General features: G+C 36.6%; 1 protein-coding gene across 3 annotated transcripts in view; it reads right to left on the bottom strand.

The window, feature by feature from the left end:
* Window positions 1–17514, bottom strand: part of WDR45B (WD repeat domain 45B) — a 71569-nt gene that overhangs the window by 5671 nt on the left and 48384 nt on the right. For all 3 annotated transcript variants that reach the window (XM_027840966.1, XM_027840960.1, XM_027840950.1), the window contains one exon: window positions 339–529. In XM_027840966.1, coding sequence (XP_027696767.1) covers window positions 339–529 — 191 coding nt within the window. The remainder of the gene's footprint in view (window positions 1–338; window positions 530–17514) is intronic.

Here is a 17514-nt window from a genome sequence, read left to right as displayed (position 1 = left end):
CTGTGCACTGTCTGTGATTTCAGGTGGCAAGCAAGATATAAGCTAATGATTTAGGTAAGGTAGATGTCACAAAAGCCTTATAAGTCAATCAAATTAAAAGTGAAACGAAGGACATGATTTTAAAAACTAATTTAATCACCAATTGCATTCTCTAAAGGAGCAAGGAATTAGTATCTAGTCCTGATATAATATGTATCACAATTATTTTTGGGAAAAAGTTTCCACAAAATTCTTCACTCTTAAAACATGACTTTCCCAATACCACTATACAAACTGTCAAGCAGTCCTAAACAGACTGGAAAATTAGTCCCAACTATATTCTCTGAAATTAAGCTTACTTTTTCAGATGCTGTTGCAATTCTTGTTCCCTGGAGGTTTAAAGCTATACAGCTTAGGACTCCTTCATGAGCTGGGATATCAACCGGAGGTTTTTCTGTGTTGGCCAGATCCACTATCTGTACATGGCCAGTATGTGTACCAGGGAATGCCAGGAGAGAATTGTTGCTATTTGGACACAAAACACATAGACCTAGATACAAAAATATTCAAAAATGAAGCTCAGGATTGCGTGAATAGCCAATCTTATAATATTTTGGCCATCCCTTTTTCTACACCATATTCCCAAATGTTTTTTGTTGTCTTTTTTTCCCAAAAAGGATTCCATAATTCTCTGCAATCACAACAAAAACAAATCAGGAAAATAAGTTTAAGCATCTCAAATCACAGAAAAGTTTCTTTTTCCTTTCTTCTTTTTTTTTTTTTTGAATGCCCAAAACGTTTCAGCTAGAGGGGAACAATTATGCTCCATAGTCACTACCAGGGTTCAGAATTAAATACAGTACTAAACACTGAGGAAATCCTTAAGAAAATATTTTGCAGTTCCTAAGTTCCACATTTCCCAAAAGATCACAATAAAGATATCACTAAAGCAAAATTTGGAAGGGTGCTCACTGAGCAGAGTCTACAGTGTTTGAGGAAAGCAAAGGTGAAGAGATGGGAAAATAAGCAAAAAATAGAAGGAAAAGAGGAAGGTAAAAAAAAAAGTTAAGAGAGGCAAAGAGAACATAACAGGACTTTCAGTTCCTTCTGGGGCTTCCAATTTGTTTTTTTATTTAAAAACAAAAAACAAAAAACAAAAAACACCATCACCAAAAAAAGAGGTGACAGTTATTTGTCCATGAGGTAAATTCTTCTCTACCCCCAATTTAGACCTTGTGCCTAAACTACCACCACTGCACTCCCCTCTAATCTCAAACCTAACTTTAAATAAAGCTTTTCATTGAAAACTTTTGGAAACTGTAAAGAATCACTTGTTTTGTGTCCTTAAATATTTTCTGTACCATTTCATTTCCATTTTAATATGAGGAAAAATATCAGCAGGATAAAATTTCCAGCTCCCATGCTTTTTTGTCATTTTGCTTTGAAACAGCTACCCTGCTATCTGGAGTGGATTCTTCAAAGTTAAGAATAACAACCAGTGATCAAAATAATGGGCTGATGAGCACCAATGTTCCATCTGAGTTATTTTATACACACACACACACACACACACACACACACACAGAGCCATTTTAGGGGGCTAGATCTTATTAGTATAGGTAACTCCCAAAGAGGAATCCCTGCTCTACCAAAACTGTTCTATACCTGCTTTGCAAATCATAGTTTTTTAAATAGTATTTTAATTTTTCCAATTATATGTAAATAAAATTTTTAACATTTTTTTTAATTGAGTTCCAAAATGTTTTTCCCTCCCTCCCTCTCCTCCCCTCTTTCTAAATCAGTAAACAATTTGATACAGGTTATATATGTGCAATCATGTAAGACATATTTCCATATTAGTCATAGTTGTGAAAGAAGAGACCAAAAGAAAAAAATGAAAAAAATAAAGAAAATGAAAATAGTAGGCTTTGATCTGCATTCAGGGTCCATTAGTTCTTTCTCTGGATAGGAACAACATGAGTCCACTGTAATCGTCTTGGATCATTGTGACAAATTATATTCTTAAAAGAGTTGCCCAGAGCAAGAGGTGAATAAATGACTTGATTGTATCAGAGGTGGGACTTGTACCACTTCCTTTTTGACTCCAAGGCCAGGTCAGATCTCTATCCATGGCATCATATTGTCTATAGCCATTATTGATCTCAAATACCTACATCCACAACTGCCTCTAAAAGTTCAGTTTTATCTCATTTAACACTTATTAAAGACCCTTCAATGTGTTATTCACTGGGAATACAAAGAATGATACGGCAGAAGCTCTGCCCTCAAGAAGCTCACAACCTAATGTTGGTAAAGAATGGCTCAAAGCATACTGATAAATGCAAAGGAAGACTAAAAGAAAAATCTAAGGAGGAAAATAATATTCTTAGCTTGGAATAAAAGTGGAAGTGTGTCAGGGAAGAGCAAATGCCAAAAAGTCTTCAAAGAAGTGGCATAGGACTTGTTGAAGTATTTTTTTCAAAGAGAAATACTTCAACAGGAAGAAATGTTAAAGGAGTATGTCCAAGACACAAAGGAGCATGGCTTATGCAAATTAAAGTACAAGACTGTGTTGTAGATAAGGTAGTATTCCAGTATAACTAGAATGATGACTGCATAAAGGGGATTAAAATTAAAACAACAAAGCAACAAGAAAGTATAGTGGCATTAGCCTATGGAGAGCCTGAAATAGCTGGCTAAGGAATTTATGTTTTAAATAGGCAACAAAGATGAAAAAAAAAAATACAAAAACAAGAGGAAATACTAGACATTACTCACTCCTCAGTCCCTATACATCTTGTTGCAGCACCCTGCCTTCTTTATTTCAGCTTCCCTTGAATCTTCCGAGTCATGCTAAACAGGCTCTCAGATGGAGTCAGAAAGACTCATCTTCCAGAGTGCAAAATATAGCCTGGGACACTTTACTAGTTGTGTGACTCTAGACAAGTCACTTAACCCTGTTTGCCTCAGGTTCCTCATCTGCAAAATGAGGAAACAGCAGTATCTTTGCCCCCCCCCCCCAAAAAGCCCAAATGGGATCACAAAGAGTCGGACACAACTATAAAATGACTGAATGATAGCAAAAAGCAGAGGCTCTCAGCAGTGATCCATGTTAATAGTAAACTATGGTAACTGCTAAGCTTATGTGTACATTTGTCTGAAGTTCTAATGTAGCATCAACTCTGTAAGGAGAAATAAAAGCATTACCGACATTAAAACCTACCTGGAGAGGGCAGAGTCAAGAGGGCTAAGCAAAGGCAGGGAACTCCCGTCTAAGCTCTCCCAAATTACCCTTCAAATAACTTTACAATAACACCTCAAAACAAATTCTGGAGCAACAGAAACAATTTTCCAGCGCAAGACAACTTAGAATATTGGCAGGAAAGGTCTGTCTCACTGGGGTGTGAGTAGAGCACAATACAGCACAGACTGCACCAGAGTAGGCTGCAACCCAGCAAAATAGCAACAAGCCTTGGGGACAACTCAATCCACTGGGTTGGTGGCTTCAGGACCTTCTCAGATTTTCAATAGCTCACAGAAAAATAAAGTGATAAATTACAAAGAGACGCTAGTACAGTCAATGTTCAACTTTCATGGGGGTGACATTCCTAGAAAATGGTGGTAAATGTGGGAATTAGGTTCTTATGACCACCAAAAACTGCAATCTTTCACTAGAGATTACTGAAAATACACTTTCCTGTATATAATTCTTTGTGATAAAACATTAATTCTGATAATATGCACCTTTCCTAACATAGTAACCATGAAATAACCCATAAAATGCAGAGGAGAGGCAACTGAAACAGGGCAGGGAGAGGCAAGGGCTGTGATGTTAGAAAAACTCCCGGGTAAAAAAAGGGAAAGGGGCAGGCTGCCATGTCTAACAGGTGCAACTAGGTGGCACAGTGGATAGAATGCTGGGCCTGGAGTCAGGAAGGCCTGAAATCAAATCTGGCATCAGATAATTACTAACTGTGTGACCCTAGGCAAGTCACTTAACCATGTGTGCCTCAATTTCTTCATCTGTAAAAGAAGCTGGAGAAGGAAATGACAAACCACTCCATTACGTTCGTCAAGAAAACTCCAAATGGGGTCACAAAGAATCAGATACAATTCAAATGACTGAACAACAGGAACAAAGCCATCTCTAATCTCCCTTTCAGCTCCATGGTTGAACACTTGGATGGCACCAGCAGCAGGGGAGGCAGGTTGCAGAGACAGGAGTGATCACCATCTCATTTACCCACAAACTCAGCCGCTTCTCCATTTTTTTAGTTCCCTTATCCTGCATTTGAGAGACTACTTTAGTACTTTATGGAAATGATTCACAAACACTTTTACAACTAATTCCCTCTTTTTTGTAGACATAAACTTGCACCTGCTAGGCCTCTGATTTTTTCTCTACAGCACATAATTGCAAACGTGCACAGTTGCCAGAGGAAAAGTGAAAATGAGGTTACTAATAAAAGTCACTTGAATGCTTCAAGTTGCAAAAGTTAAACATACCAGTGTTGAGGACTGACTGTATCTAAATGACCTCAATGTGTTTGGGAATAGGGTGGAAGGGTAAGAGGAAGAACATCTAAATCTGAACGTTGCTAGTCTAAAGTTTGACCTATGCTGTGCATGCAGACAGTACATGATAGGTGAAAGGAGCATTGAGGAGGTATAATCCACATGACTGGGCAAGTGAATAATAGGAAGAGGAAGAAGGCAACAATGATAGTATTCTGAGGTGGTGAACCTAGGTAACTGGAAAGATACAGAACAGAAATGGTGAAACTTAGGAAAGAGAAATAAAAAATTGTTTTAGATTTCTTGAACTTGAAATGAAGTATCCAGGAAATATTTTGTGATAAAAGACAAGAGGTCATGAAAGAGATATAGAATAGAGACTCATTTGCAGAGATTTTATTGAACTCATAGGAGCTGTTGAGAGTACCAAAGGAAAAAGGAAGAAGAGAATAAGGTCCTAGTACCTCAATATCTGAATAGTTGATCTTTAATCTGAGACAACTGTGTGCCCCATGTTAATCTCATCTGGGTAGAATATAACAGTGACTATCTCATAAATTGCATTCACAGACCAGTAGGCCATTCTGGTGTAAATGAGATGAAAAAGGGGTGGAAAGGGTTTTGTAAGGGAAAATTGACTGGTAATTATTTTGCGGTTGTGAGTACCAACCATGTGGAAAAGTGATGAAAAGTTATACTAAATCTCAAAATCAAAATGAACCACAGGAAAGGGACAGCGACCCACTGGATACAGATGGTGCAAGCCTTCCAGTCAGTCATAATGAAATCATATCAGAAAATGATCCAACTTGTTAAATATCTAATTTCCTTTGACAGAGGCTTCAAGCAAAAGATAATAAGATAAACAGAGGGTAAAATGAATTTGAAAAAAAATTGCATAAATGTGTACTGCCTCTAATCTTTATAATAACCAAGTAATCTAGAAAATGGCCAAATTAGAACCAAGTTTCAGTACGTAAATTAAGGTTAATAAACACTGTTTAGACGTTTGCTATGAAATAAAAACATTTTTCATCCTTGACAGAGTAACTGTTACATAAATAAATCACTTATAAAATCTGACAATTTCATACATACTAAATTTAAAACATTAAAACATTTTTAAATTATAATAGCCTGAGGATAAAAGCAATACGGAAAATAAAAAACATATCTAACAATCATAACTATGAATGTGAACAGGATGAACACATACCACACACACACACACACACACACACACACACACACACACACAGAGTAATGGGTAGTGGAAAGCAACAACATGTGGTTTACAAGAAACCCATATGAAAGATAAAGAGCTACAAAGCATTAAAATGAGGGGATTGAATAGAATCTATTATGCCTCAGGTTAATCCAAAAAAGCAGAAGTGGCTATTATGATTTCAGACAAGACAACAATAAAATTAAGCTGAGTTAAAGTAGATAAGCAAGGAAAATTATTAAGAAGGTATAATAATGAAAAAATATCAATATTATATATATATATATATATACTTAAAGGGGCATCATATACAAGTATTTAAATAAAAAGTTTATTACAGGGAGAAATAGACAAATAATAATCACTGGAGATCTGTAAGTACTCCTTTTAGACCTAAATAAATTTAACAAAAAGATACACAACAAAAAAGGATTTGATTTGAATTTTAGAAAAAAATTAAATGAGAGATATCTAGTGATTATTTCATGAAAATTTAATTAAACTAGAAGAAATAGATAGTAAAATTCTAGAAGTAGAAAACCTTTATGTGCCCCTCTCAGATTTAGAAAAATTTAACTAAAACATATACAAGAAAGTTAAGGACCTAACTAGAACTTTGGAAAAATTAGTCATAATAGATCTCTGGTGATTACTGAATGGGAAGAGAAAGGAATTTATATATTTCTCAGCTGTAAATGGCACCTTTACAAAAACTAACCATCCATACAGAGGGGCATAAAAACGTCACCAAATAATTGTTGGTGGAGTTGTGAACTGATCCAACCATTTTGGAGAACAATTTGGAACCATGCCCAAAGGGCTATAAAAATGTGCATACACTTAGACCCAGCAAATGCACTTCTAGGGCTGTATTCCAAAGAGATCATAAAAATGGGAAAAGGACCCACATGTACAAAAATATTTATAGCAACTCTTTCTGTGGTGGCAAAGAATTGGAAATTGAGGGGATGCCGATCAATTGGGAAATGACGGAATGTAATGGAATACTATTATGCTGGAAGAAATGATGAGCAAGTGGACTTCAGAAAAACCTGGAAAGACTTGTATTGACTGATGCTGAGTGAAGTGAGCAGAACCAGGAGAATGTTGTGCACAGTAACTGCCACATTGTATAATGACTAACTTTGATAGACTTAACTCTTCTCAGCAATGCAAGGATCTAAGACATCTCCAAAAGTCTTAAGATGGAAAATGTTATCCACATCCCAACAAAGATCTATGGAGTTTGAATGCAGATCGAAGCACACTTTTTGCTCTTTTTTTTTTTCTGTTTTGTTTTGTTTCTTCTTTCTTGTGGTTTCTCCTATTGTTTCTAATTCTTCTTTACATGACTAATGTGAAAATATGTTTAATACAAATGTATATGTATAGCCTATATCAGATTGCATGCTGTCTTGAGAAGGAAGGTGGGGAGGGAAGGGAAGAAAATTTAAAACTCAACAGCTTATGGAAGTAAATGTTGAAAACGAAAAATAAATTAGCAAAAAATATTAATTAATTAAAAAAAAACCTCACCAAATAACAGAAGAGATAATGAACACATAACTGATTACAATGGAACAAAAATAATATTTAACAGACTTTAAATTAGTTTTAAAATAGTGGTGAGTAAAACAATACTATAAACAATTGCAAAATAACTCACATTAGATGAATAAAGGACTGCTAGAAACTACTCTGCCCAATTATATGCCAACAAAATTGTTAACTTGAATGAAATGGATAATGGGATCACAGATTTAGAGACAGAAGGGATCTTTAAATTAGAAGCCATCAAGTCTAACCTTTTTATTTTGCACATTAAGACACAGAAAGGTTAACTGACTGCCCACAATAATATACAACTAGTCTGATACAGGATTTAAACCTAGGTCTTCCTGACTCCAAGACTGGCACTATACTAAACCAAGATGCTTCTGAGCAGTGACAAAAATTCTGCAATTTATAAAATGCCCAAATTAAAAGAACACGAAATACAAAACTAAAGTAATCTAATCTAAGAAAGCAAAACTGAACGAGTCATAAATGAATTCCCAAAATGGGGGGGAGGGGGAGAGTAAAACAGGTTCATATCAAACATTCAAATAATTAATTCCAAAATTACCTAATTTTTTTTTTTTACAAAAATAGAAAATGAAGGCATCCAACCAAACTTCTATGAGACAAATATAATCCTAGTACTCAAATCAGTGAGAAGATAAAGAAAGAAAACTATAAATCAGATGTCTAGGGAATACTGATATAAAAATTCAATAAAATATTTAATAAAATAAGAGGGTATAACAACATATTCAAAATGTTATACATGATGACTTTTGGTTGGATTTACACAAGAATTGACTGATTCAACATCAATAACCACAGTAGACCAAATTTATAACAAGACAATAAGAATGGTAACATTATAACAATTGAGAAAAACCTGTTGACAAAATACATTATTTCTGTTAAATGAAACACTAAAAAGAACAGATTTCAGAAAAGTCAAAAGACTTCAGGACTCTGATCAATGACTGATAATGAAACATCCCTCCCATCTCTTAGCAGAGCATTGACAGACTAGAGGTGGAAAATAAGATATACATTTTCAGACATGACAATGTGTTGCCTTGTTTTGCTTGCTTATACTCATTTGTGATAAGCAAGGGTATATAAATGTGTGTGTGTGTGTGTGTGTGTGTGTGTGTGTGTGTATCTCAAATGATAAGAGTTGGTAGGTAGTGATATATACCAGCACTTTTTAAACTGCGGGTTTGCAATCACATATGGGGTCGCAAAACAATTTGGCAACATTAAAAGGTTTCTGAACATGCAACAACCAAAAATTAATTTAAAATCAAACTCATAATGAATCCAAGGTGTTTCCTTGTTGCATCCTGCAACTTCAGTGCAACCTTGGTTCTGAACAAGGTTTTGTTTTGGTTTAGTTTTTTGCTCTGCTTACTTCACTCCACAACAGATCATTAAAATTTTTCCACACTTGTTATTTATTATAATAGTAAAATTACATTACATTCATGTACCACAATTTGTTTAGCCACAGCCCACCTGATGGGCATTTGTGGTGCTTCCAATTCTCAGCTCCCAAGCCTAGTAGTTGAATAGCTGGGTCAAAGATTAAGGACATTTTAGACACTTCCATTTCCATTTAGATTTTCCATTTCCAAAATGGATCTACTGATTCACAGTTTTCCCAATGATCCCACTAGTGTGCCTGTAACCCAACAATACCTAAAACATTGACTATTTTCATCTTTTGTCTTTATTGCCAATTTGCTGGATATTAGGTAAAAGCTCAGGGATATCTTTATGTTTCTCTTAATATGAGTGATTTGTAGAATGGTTTCATATGTTATTTTAATAGAATGAAATTCTATGGGAAACTATTTGTTCATGTTTATCTTTGGTAATATACATATACATGTAGCTATATAAATATCTATATGGATTTGAGTGTATCTGCAAAGGTGTGGGGTAGGGTGAGGATTTTTTTTTCATTTCTTCTCTTTAGGGTCATGTTTATTCTTTGTAATTTTGTAACATTTATTTTTGATTTTGGTGTAGTTAATCTTTCAATTCACATTCATGAAGTAGGCATGTATACACATGTATACATAATCACATATTTACACATATATACATGTGTTTACACACATGTGGGTGTTGTCTATATAATAAACCCTTGTCTAGGAAATTTTATATAGGTTTTTCCCCATTATCGTTTGTCTTCTAATTCACAATGCATTAATTTTGTTTGTACATAAATTGTAAGTTACATGCAGAGTTATTTATTTTATTTTTAAAATTACCTCTATATCCCTTATATGGTTAAGAATACATCTCAAATCCACAGGTGTGAAAGGTACATAATTTCCTGGATTTCTAATTTTTTTAATGGTATGATATTTAATGCTGTCAAGAATCCATTTTGAATTTATTATGGAATAAGGAATAATATGCTGGAGTAAGCCTAATTTTTGCCAGACTTCTCTCCAGTTTTGCAAGCAGTTTTTAATGAAAGAGCAAATTCCTTCCTAAATAATTTATGTTTTCTTGTTTACTGAACCACAGGTTATTATTTCTGATTATCTCATATCTAGTCTGTTCCATTGATATACTTCTCTATTTTTAAGCATTTTTCAGTCGAGTCTGACACTTTGTGACCCCATTTGGGGTTATCTCTGGAAAGATACTGGACTGGTTGGCCATTTCCATCACCAGCTCTTTTACAGATGAGGAAAATGAAGCAAACAGGGTTAAGTGACTTGCTAAGGGTCACACAGCTGCTAAGTGTCTGAGGACAGATTTGAAGTCAGGAAGATTAGTCCTTCTAACTCCAGGCCCAGCACTCCTATCCACATTTGGCAAAATGTAATTTCTCTGATTATCTGCAACCCACCACCTTCTCTTTCTCCTTCTCCCTTTTTTATCCTGTAGCATATGATTGTGACGGAATACTACTGTGCTATAAGAAATGATGAGCTTGATGATCTTAGAAAAATATGGAAAGACTTGCACAAAATCATGGAGAGTGAAATGAGCAGAACCAAGAGAACACTGTATATAGTAACAACAACATCATTTTAAAAATGACTTTAAACATACAAGTTATTTGGACTATTAAAAATACCCAAATTAACTACAAAGGACACAGGAAGACACTATCTGCATCCAGAGAAAGAACTAACAGATGTATAGAATAATTTTACATACACATGCATTTGTGTCTAATGATAGCCATCTCCAGGGTGGGCAGGAAGGGAGGTAAAAAAGAAAAAGGAATTTACACGATAATATGAAGGGAATAGCAAATTGTGCATAGCAGATGTGCAGTTTCATGTGCAATCATCTTTTTTATTGTACTATGTTTGGAAATTTTTTTTATTCCATCATTTTTTTTTAAATTCTATTTTGCTTCTAACCACTGCCTCCCATGACCCGCTCTCATTTGTAACGTCCTCTCCTCCCCCCCTTCTATTTCCCTATGTGGTAAATTATATTTTTATCCACAACTATGTGTGTATAAAATAGCCTTCTTTCACTGAACTAATTCTGATGAGTGAGGTTCAAGCTTTGCCTGCTTCTCACTACCCCCAGCTCATTTTTCCCTCCATTGTAAAACCTCTACCTTGCATGCCTCTTTCATGTGAGAAAATTTTTCCTATTCTACTGCTCCTTTCCCCTACTCCCAGTACATCCCTCTCTTTCCACCTTTTTTTTTTTGAGATCATATCAACATAATCAATGATTTCTGTCTACTTAAACTCTTTTTAACTGCTCTAATAATGATCAAGTTCTTAGGAGCTACACATATAGCTTCCCACATAGGATTAAAAACTGTTCAACTTTATTGACTCCTTTATGATTACTCTTTCATGTTTACATCTTTATGCTTCTCTTGAATCTTCTGTTTAAAAAGTCAAATTTCCTATTCAGTTCTGGTCTTTTCCTCAGGAATGCTTGAAAGTCCTCTATTTCATGAAATACCCATTTTTTTCCCCGATGCAGTACACTCAGTTTTTCTGGGTAGGTGATTCTTGGTTGTAACCCTAGCTCCTTTGCCCTCCAGAATATTATATTCCAAGCCCTCCAATCCTTTAACATAGAAGCTGCTAAATCTTGTGTTATCCTAATTGTGGCTCCATGATACTTGAATTGTTTCTTTCTGGCTGCTTGCAATACCTTCTCCTTGACCTGAGAACTCTGGGATTTGGCTATAATATTCCTGGCAGTTTTCCTTTTGGGATGTCTTTCAGGAGATGATTGGTGGATTCTTTCAATTTCTATTTTACCTCTGGTTCTAGGTTGCCAGGGCAGTTTTCCTTGATAATTTCTGGAAATATGTTGTCTAGACTCTTTGTTTGATCTCGGCTTTCAGGAAAGTCCAACAATTCTTGAATTATCTCTACTAGATGTATTTTCCAGGTTAGCCTTTTTCAACAAGAAGTTGTAATCCTACCTCCTTTGCCCTCCAGAATATCATATTCCAAGCCCTCCAATCTTTTAATGTAGAAGCTGCTAAATCTTGTGTTATCCTGATTGTGGCTCCATGATATTTGAATTGTTTCTTTCTGGCTACTTGCAATACCTTCTCCTTGACCTGGGAACTCCAGAATTTGGCTATAATATTCCTGGCAGTTTTCATTTAGAGATCTCTATCAGGAAGTGATTGGTGGATTCAATTTCTATTTTACCCTCTGGTTCTAGGTTTTCAGGGCAGTTTTCCTTGATAATTTCTTGAAACATGATGTCTAGGCTTTTTTGATCACGGCTTTGATCATAGTACAATAATTTTTAAATGATCTCTCCTGGGTCTATTTTCCAGATCAATTGTTTTTTCCAATAAGATGTCATATTGTCTTCTTTTATTTGATTCTTTTGGTTTTGTTTTATAATTTCTTGATTTCTCATTAAGTCATTAGCTTCCCATTTGCTCCATTCTGATTTTTAAGGAATTATTTTCTTCAGTGAGCTTTTAGACTTCCTTTTCCATTTGGCAAATTTTGTTTTATAAGTCATTCTTCCCCTCATTAGCTTTTTGGACCTCTTTTGCCACTTGGTCTAATCTGTTTTTTAAGCTGTTATTTTCTTCAGTATGTTTTTTTGTCTCCTTTACCAAGCTGGTGTCTCGCTTTTCATGATTTTCTTGCATCACTCTCAATTTTCTTCCTCTACTTCTCTTACTTGATTTTCAAAATCCTTTTTTAAGCTCTTCCATGGCCTGAGACCAATTCCTATTTTTCTTGGAGGCTTTGGATATAGGAGTTTTGACGTTTTTTGTTTTTTTTTTTTAAGTTTTTAGGTTTTCTTTGTTGTTGTTGTTTTGTTTTGTTGGGTTTTTTTTCGTTAGACAAAGGGGTTAAGTGACTTGTCCAGGGTCACACATGTAGTAAGTGTTATGTGTCTGAGGCCAGATTTGAACTCAGGTCCTCCTGAAGCCGAAGCCAGTCCTCTATCCACTGTGCCACCCAGCTGCCCCTTTTTTGTTTTTTTTTTGTTGTTGTTTTTTGACTTTGTTGTTTTCTTCTGAGTGTGTTGTGATCTTCCTTGTCACCAAAGTAAGTTTCTATAGTCAAGAGTTGTTTCCATTGTTTGCTCATTTTCCCAGCCTATTATTTCACTTTTTAACTCTCTGTTAAGGTAGGTCTCTGCTTCCAGGGTAGAAGGTCCTCATCTCCCACTATTGAGTAACTCTCACCCTTCATAGGGAGTGTTTTTCAGTAGGAACTCAGTCCTATAACTGAACTGAGATTTCTCCCTTTCTTTTCTGGTTTTTCTATCCCAAACGAGTTAAGAGTTCCTTCATTTTTCACCACTGACTTAAGGTACATCAGACATGTCCCTCCTTGTTCTTCCTCCCCATCTCCTTTTTATGTGCCCTCCCATTCTGTAGCTTAGTACCACCAAAAAAATAAAAATACTGATTTACCTGTAAGTAAACCCAGTTTTCCTCCTACCTTTCTGACATTCCATCTCAGTTTCCTTTGCTGAATCCTCATCCAGATCATGCTCACTAACCACAGGTATTCCACAGGGTTCTGTCCTGGGCCTTCTAAATTACTTTACTTGATGATCTTATCAGTTCTCATAGATTTAATTATCACCTTTGTGCTGATGATTCTCAAATCTAGTGTTCCTGCCCCAATCTTTCTGCTAACCTCCAATCTCCTGTCTCTACCTGCCTTTCCATATCTTGAACTGGATGTCCAGGAGACACTTTAAACTCAACATATCCAAAACTGAACTCATTATTTTTTCCCTAAACCCTACTCACCTCCCACCTTCCCTAATATTATAGAGGGTAAGATCATCCTCCTAGTCCCTCAGGCTCATAACCTAAGTGTCATCTTTGACTTCTCATTATCTCTAACCCTCCACAGCCAATCTGTTGTCAAGGACTGTCAACTTCCCCTTTGCAACATCTCTCAAATATGCCCCCTTGTCTCCTCTGACACCTCCACCACTCTACTCTAACGCAGGCCCATATAACCTTAAACCTGGCCTATTGTAATAGCCTGCCTCAAGTCTCTCCCTATTCCATTCCATTCTAGATTCATCCACTACAGTGATTTTCCTAAAGCATAGACACAATCATGTCACACACACACACACACACACACACACACACAATCTCTCTCTCTCTCTCTCTCTCTCTCAAATTAACTTCAGCAGTTCTCTATCACATCCAAGATCAAATACAAAATCCTCAATTGGGTGTTTAAAACTCTTCGTGACCTACTCCCTCCCCAACACACACTCATACTCTTTCAAGTCATCTTTTATCTTACTCTCCACATCATTATAACTTTACTCCCCAGTGAAACTTCTTGGATTTTCCACAAATAAGACATTCCATCTCTTGGCTATGAGTATTTGCCTAGCTGTCTTCTACCCCTGGAATGCTCTCCCTTCTCATACCTGTGTCAGGCTTCGCTAGTTTCCTTTAAGTCCCAACTAAAATCCCATCTTCTACAGGAAGTCTTTCCCAACTCCTTTTAATTCTAGTACTTTCTCTGTACTAATTATTTCATATTTATCCTACATATAGCTTGGTTGTCTGTTGTCTCCCTGATTATAAACTCCTTGAAGGAACAGAATGTCCTTTGCCTCTTTTGGTATCTTCAGTGCTTAGCACAGTGCCTGACATATAGCAGGGAATGAATGTTTATTGACTGACAGGCCTAGTGAAGCCATATACACATGCCAGTGCACTGCCCTGATTAATTTAGTTCCATGGCTGAGCACTGTTGCAGCACAGGCAGATCAAGCTTCTGCTTTTCTGTATCTCCTCCTTTACACAGGTGGGAACAGGGGTGAGGAAGAGTTGAATTTTGTTACTTGAAGCCACAGAATGGTGGGTTGAAGACAGGTGGGGGTCCTGGCAGAGACTACAGTAGCAACAAGGGAAACCATGGGTCCTATTATGCAGCCCTGCCAAAGTATGGGTTTTGGTGCAGGAGAAAGTGCTAAGTAAGTGTGTTAGGGATTAGGTATTAACCTTCTTTGATATTAAGTCATCAGACTTATCTCATTAGGGTTATTGGTGTTCTACCCTTAACACTGGAATTTGCTTACCTCTTGAACAAAATTCTTATTCTAAATAGGTTTGATAAGTCATGAGGATCAGAGAAAATGTCTAGTCCTCAATCTTGTTGGTCACCTGGCCTGAAAGTTTGCTTTTTAATATTAACATATTCATGTTTGTTATGTTTTTAAGTTTCAAACTTCATAAAAAGGCATTTTGCTTTTTATAAGTGTAAGGAAATCCAGGAACCATCATGAGCATGTGTTCAGTGAAGATCAATGGAAGGAAGAACAGAAAGAAGGCCAAAAGAAATCACAGACAGGCAGGACCAGCTTTGATGTATTATATTAATTCATGATGATTTAATGTACATTTTAAAAAATAAGCAATCACTACATAAAATACCCTTTCATGTCCAATCCCTTATATGACAACGCCCATTTTACTATTGTTTGTTCAGAATGTTTTACTCTATATGTGTGTGTATGTATATACGTATGTACATAAAGAAAAAAGATCAGTGGAGTGAGAAACACAATTGATCTGGTTATCCCAAGATCAAGTTAATAACTGGAGGCCGGGGGCTGAGCCAAGATGGTGGAGTGAAAGCAGTGACTTGCTTGAGCTCTCCCCCAAACCCCTCGAAATACCTGTAAAAACTGGTTCTAAACAAATTCTAAAGCAGCAGAACCCACAAAAAGACAGAGTGAAACAAATTTCCAGCCCAAGACAAGCTGGATGGTTGATCAGAAAGGTATATCGCGCCACACAGGGTGATGAGCGCAGAGCTGCATGGGCATACAGGTCTCAGAGGACTGAATCACGGGCAGCTGTGGAGGTTTCCAGACTTCTCAACCCATGAATGCCAAAGACAACTTAGAAGGTCAGTAGGAAAAGTCTGTGACTGGGGTGAGAGAGGAGCTAGGTCTTAGCCATAAGTCCTGAGTGTGGCCTCTGGGGCAGTGGCCCTCCTGAGCTTTCAACCCACAGACTGAGGGGGAATCGGGTGGCTGATCAGAGGGGGATTGCAGAGATATCTTTGCCAGAGCTGAGGCAGGAAGCTCTTGCTCTGCCCATGCTTGGATCTGGGTCACAGTTCTGAGGGGCAGTCATGGGGCGAGGAGAAGTGCTGGCATGGTGGAGCTTGTTGTGGCAGTGGAGAGCAACCACCCCGCCCCTTATCATACCATCTTGGAAGAACTGAAAATTTACAGGTCCCTAGAAGTACCTCTGAAAACAGCTGTACAAACCCCCGAAGCTTGAGACAGTACATTCTTCACACTGGAAACAGACTCTTACCTTGACAAAGAGTTTAAAACTCAAGTAATTGGCCAGGATCATGATTAAGCAGCGCAAAAAGAGTCAGACTATATTATCTTACTTTGGTGACAAAGAAGATAAAAACATACAACTAGAAGACGACAATAAAGTCAAAGTTCCTACATCCAAAGCCTCCAAGAAAAATATGAATCAGTCCCAGGCCTTGGAAGAGCTCAAAAGGGATTCTGAGAAACAAGTAAGAGAAGTAGAGGAAAAACTGGGAAGAGAAATAAGAGTGATGCAAGAAAATCATGACAAACAAGTCAACAGCTTGCCCAAAAAAATACTGACGAAAATAACACCTTAAAAAATAGCCTAACCCAAATAGCAAAAGAGGTCCAAAAAGCCAATGAAGAGAAGAATGCCCTAAAAAGCAAAACTGGCCAAATGGAAAAGGAAGTTCGAAAGATTACTGAAGAAAATACTTCCTTATAAATTAGAATAGAGCAATTGGAAGTTATGAGAAATCAAGACACTGTAAAACAAATCCAAAAGAATGAAAAATTAGAAAATAATGTGAAATATCTCATTGGAAAAACAACTGACCTGGAAAGATCTGGGAGAGAGAATTTAAAAATTTAAAAATTATTGGACTATCTGAAAAGTCGTGATCAGAAAAAGAGCCTAGACATCATCTTTCAAGAAATTATCGAGGAAAACTGCCCTGATATTTTAGAACCGGAGGGCAAAATAGAAATGGAAAGAATCCACTGATCTCCTCCTGAAAGAGATCCCCAAAGGAAAACTCCTAGGAATATTGTAGCCAAATTCCAGAGTTCCCAGGTCAATGAAAAAATATTACAAGCAGCCAGAAAGAAACAACTCAAGTGTTGTGGAAACACAATCAGGATAACACAAGATTTAGCAGCTTCTACATTAAGGGTCTGGAGGGCATGGAATATAATATTCTGGAGGGAGACAGGATTACAACCACGAATCACCTACCCAGCAAAACTGAGTATAATCTTTCAGAGGAAAAAATGGCCATTCAGTGAAATAGAGGACTTTCAAGCATTCTTGAGGAAAAGACCAGAGCTGAATAGAAAATTTGACTTTCAAATACAAGACTCAAGGGGAACATTAAGAGGTAAACAGGAAAGAGAAATCATAAGAAACTTATTAAGGTTGAACTGTTTACATTCCTGCATGGAAAGATGATATTTGTAATTCATGAGACCTTTGTCAGTATTAGGGTAGTTGGAGGGGAAAAATTATATGTATGTATACATCTGTCTATCTATATCCATATCTACAAATATATATTTATAGATATGAATATAGACAGATAGAGAGAGAGAGAGAGGACACAGGGTGAGTTGAAGATGAAGGGGTCATATCTGGAGAATAAAATTAAGGGATGAGAGAGGATTATACTAGGAGAAGGAGAAAGGGAGAGGTAGAACAGGGTAAATTATCTCACAAAAAAAGA

The sequence above is a fragment of the Vombatus ursinus genome, unplaced genomic scaffold, assembly GCF_900497805.2.
Source record: "Vombatus ursinus unplaced genomic scaffold, bare-nosed wombat genome assembly UNPS02004704.1, whole genome shotgun sequence".
In the NCBI taxonomy this organism is placed as follows: domain Eukaryota; kingdom Metazoa; phylum Chordata; class Mammalia; order Diprotodontia; family Vombatidae; genus Vombatus; species Vombatus ursinus.
This window is presented reverse-complemented; position numbering and strand designations above follow the sequence as displayed.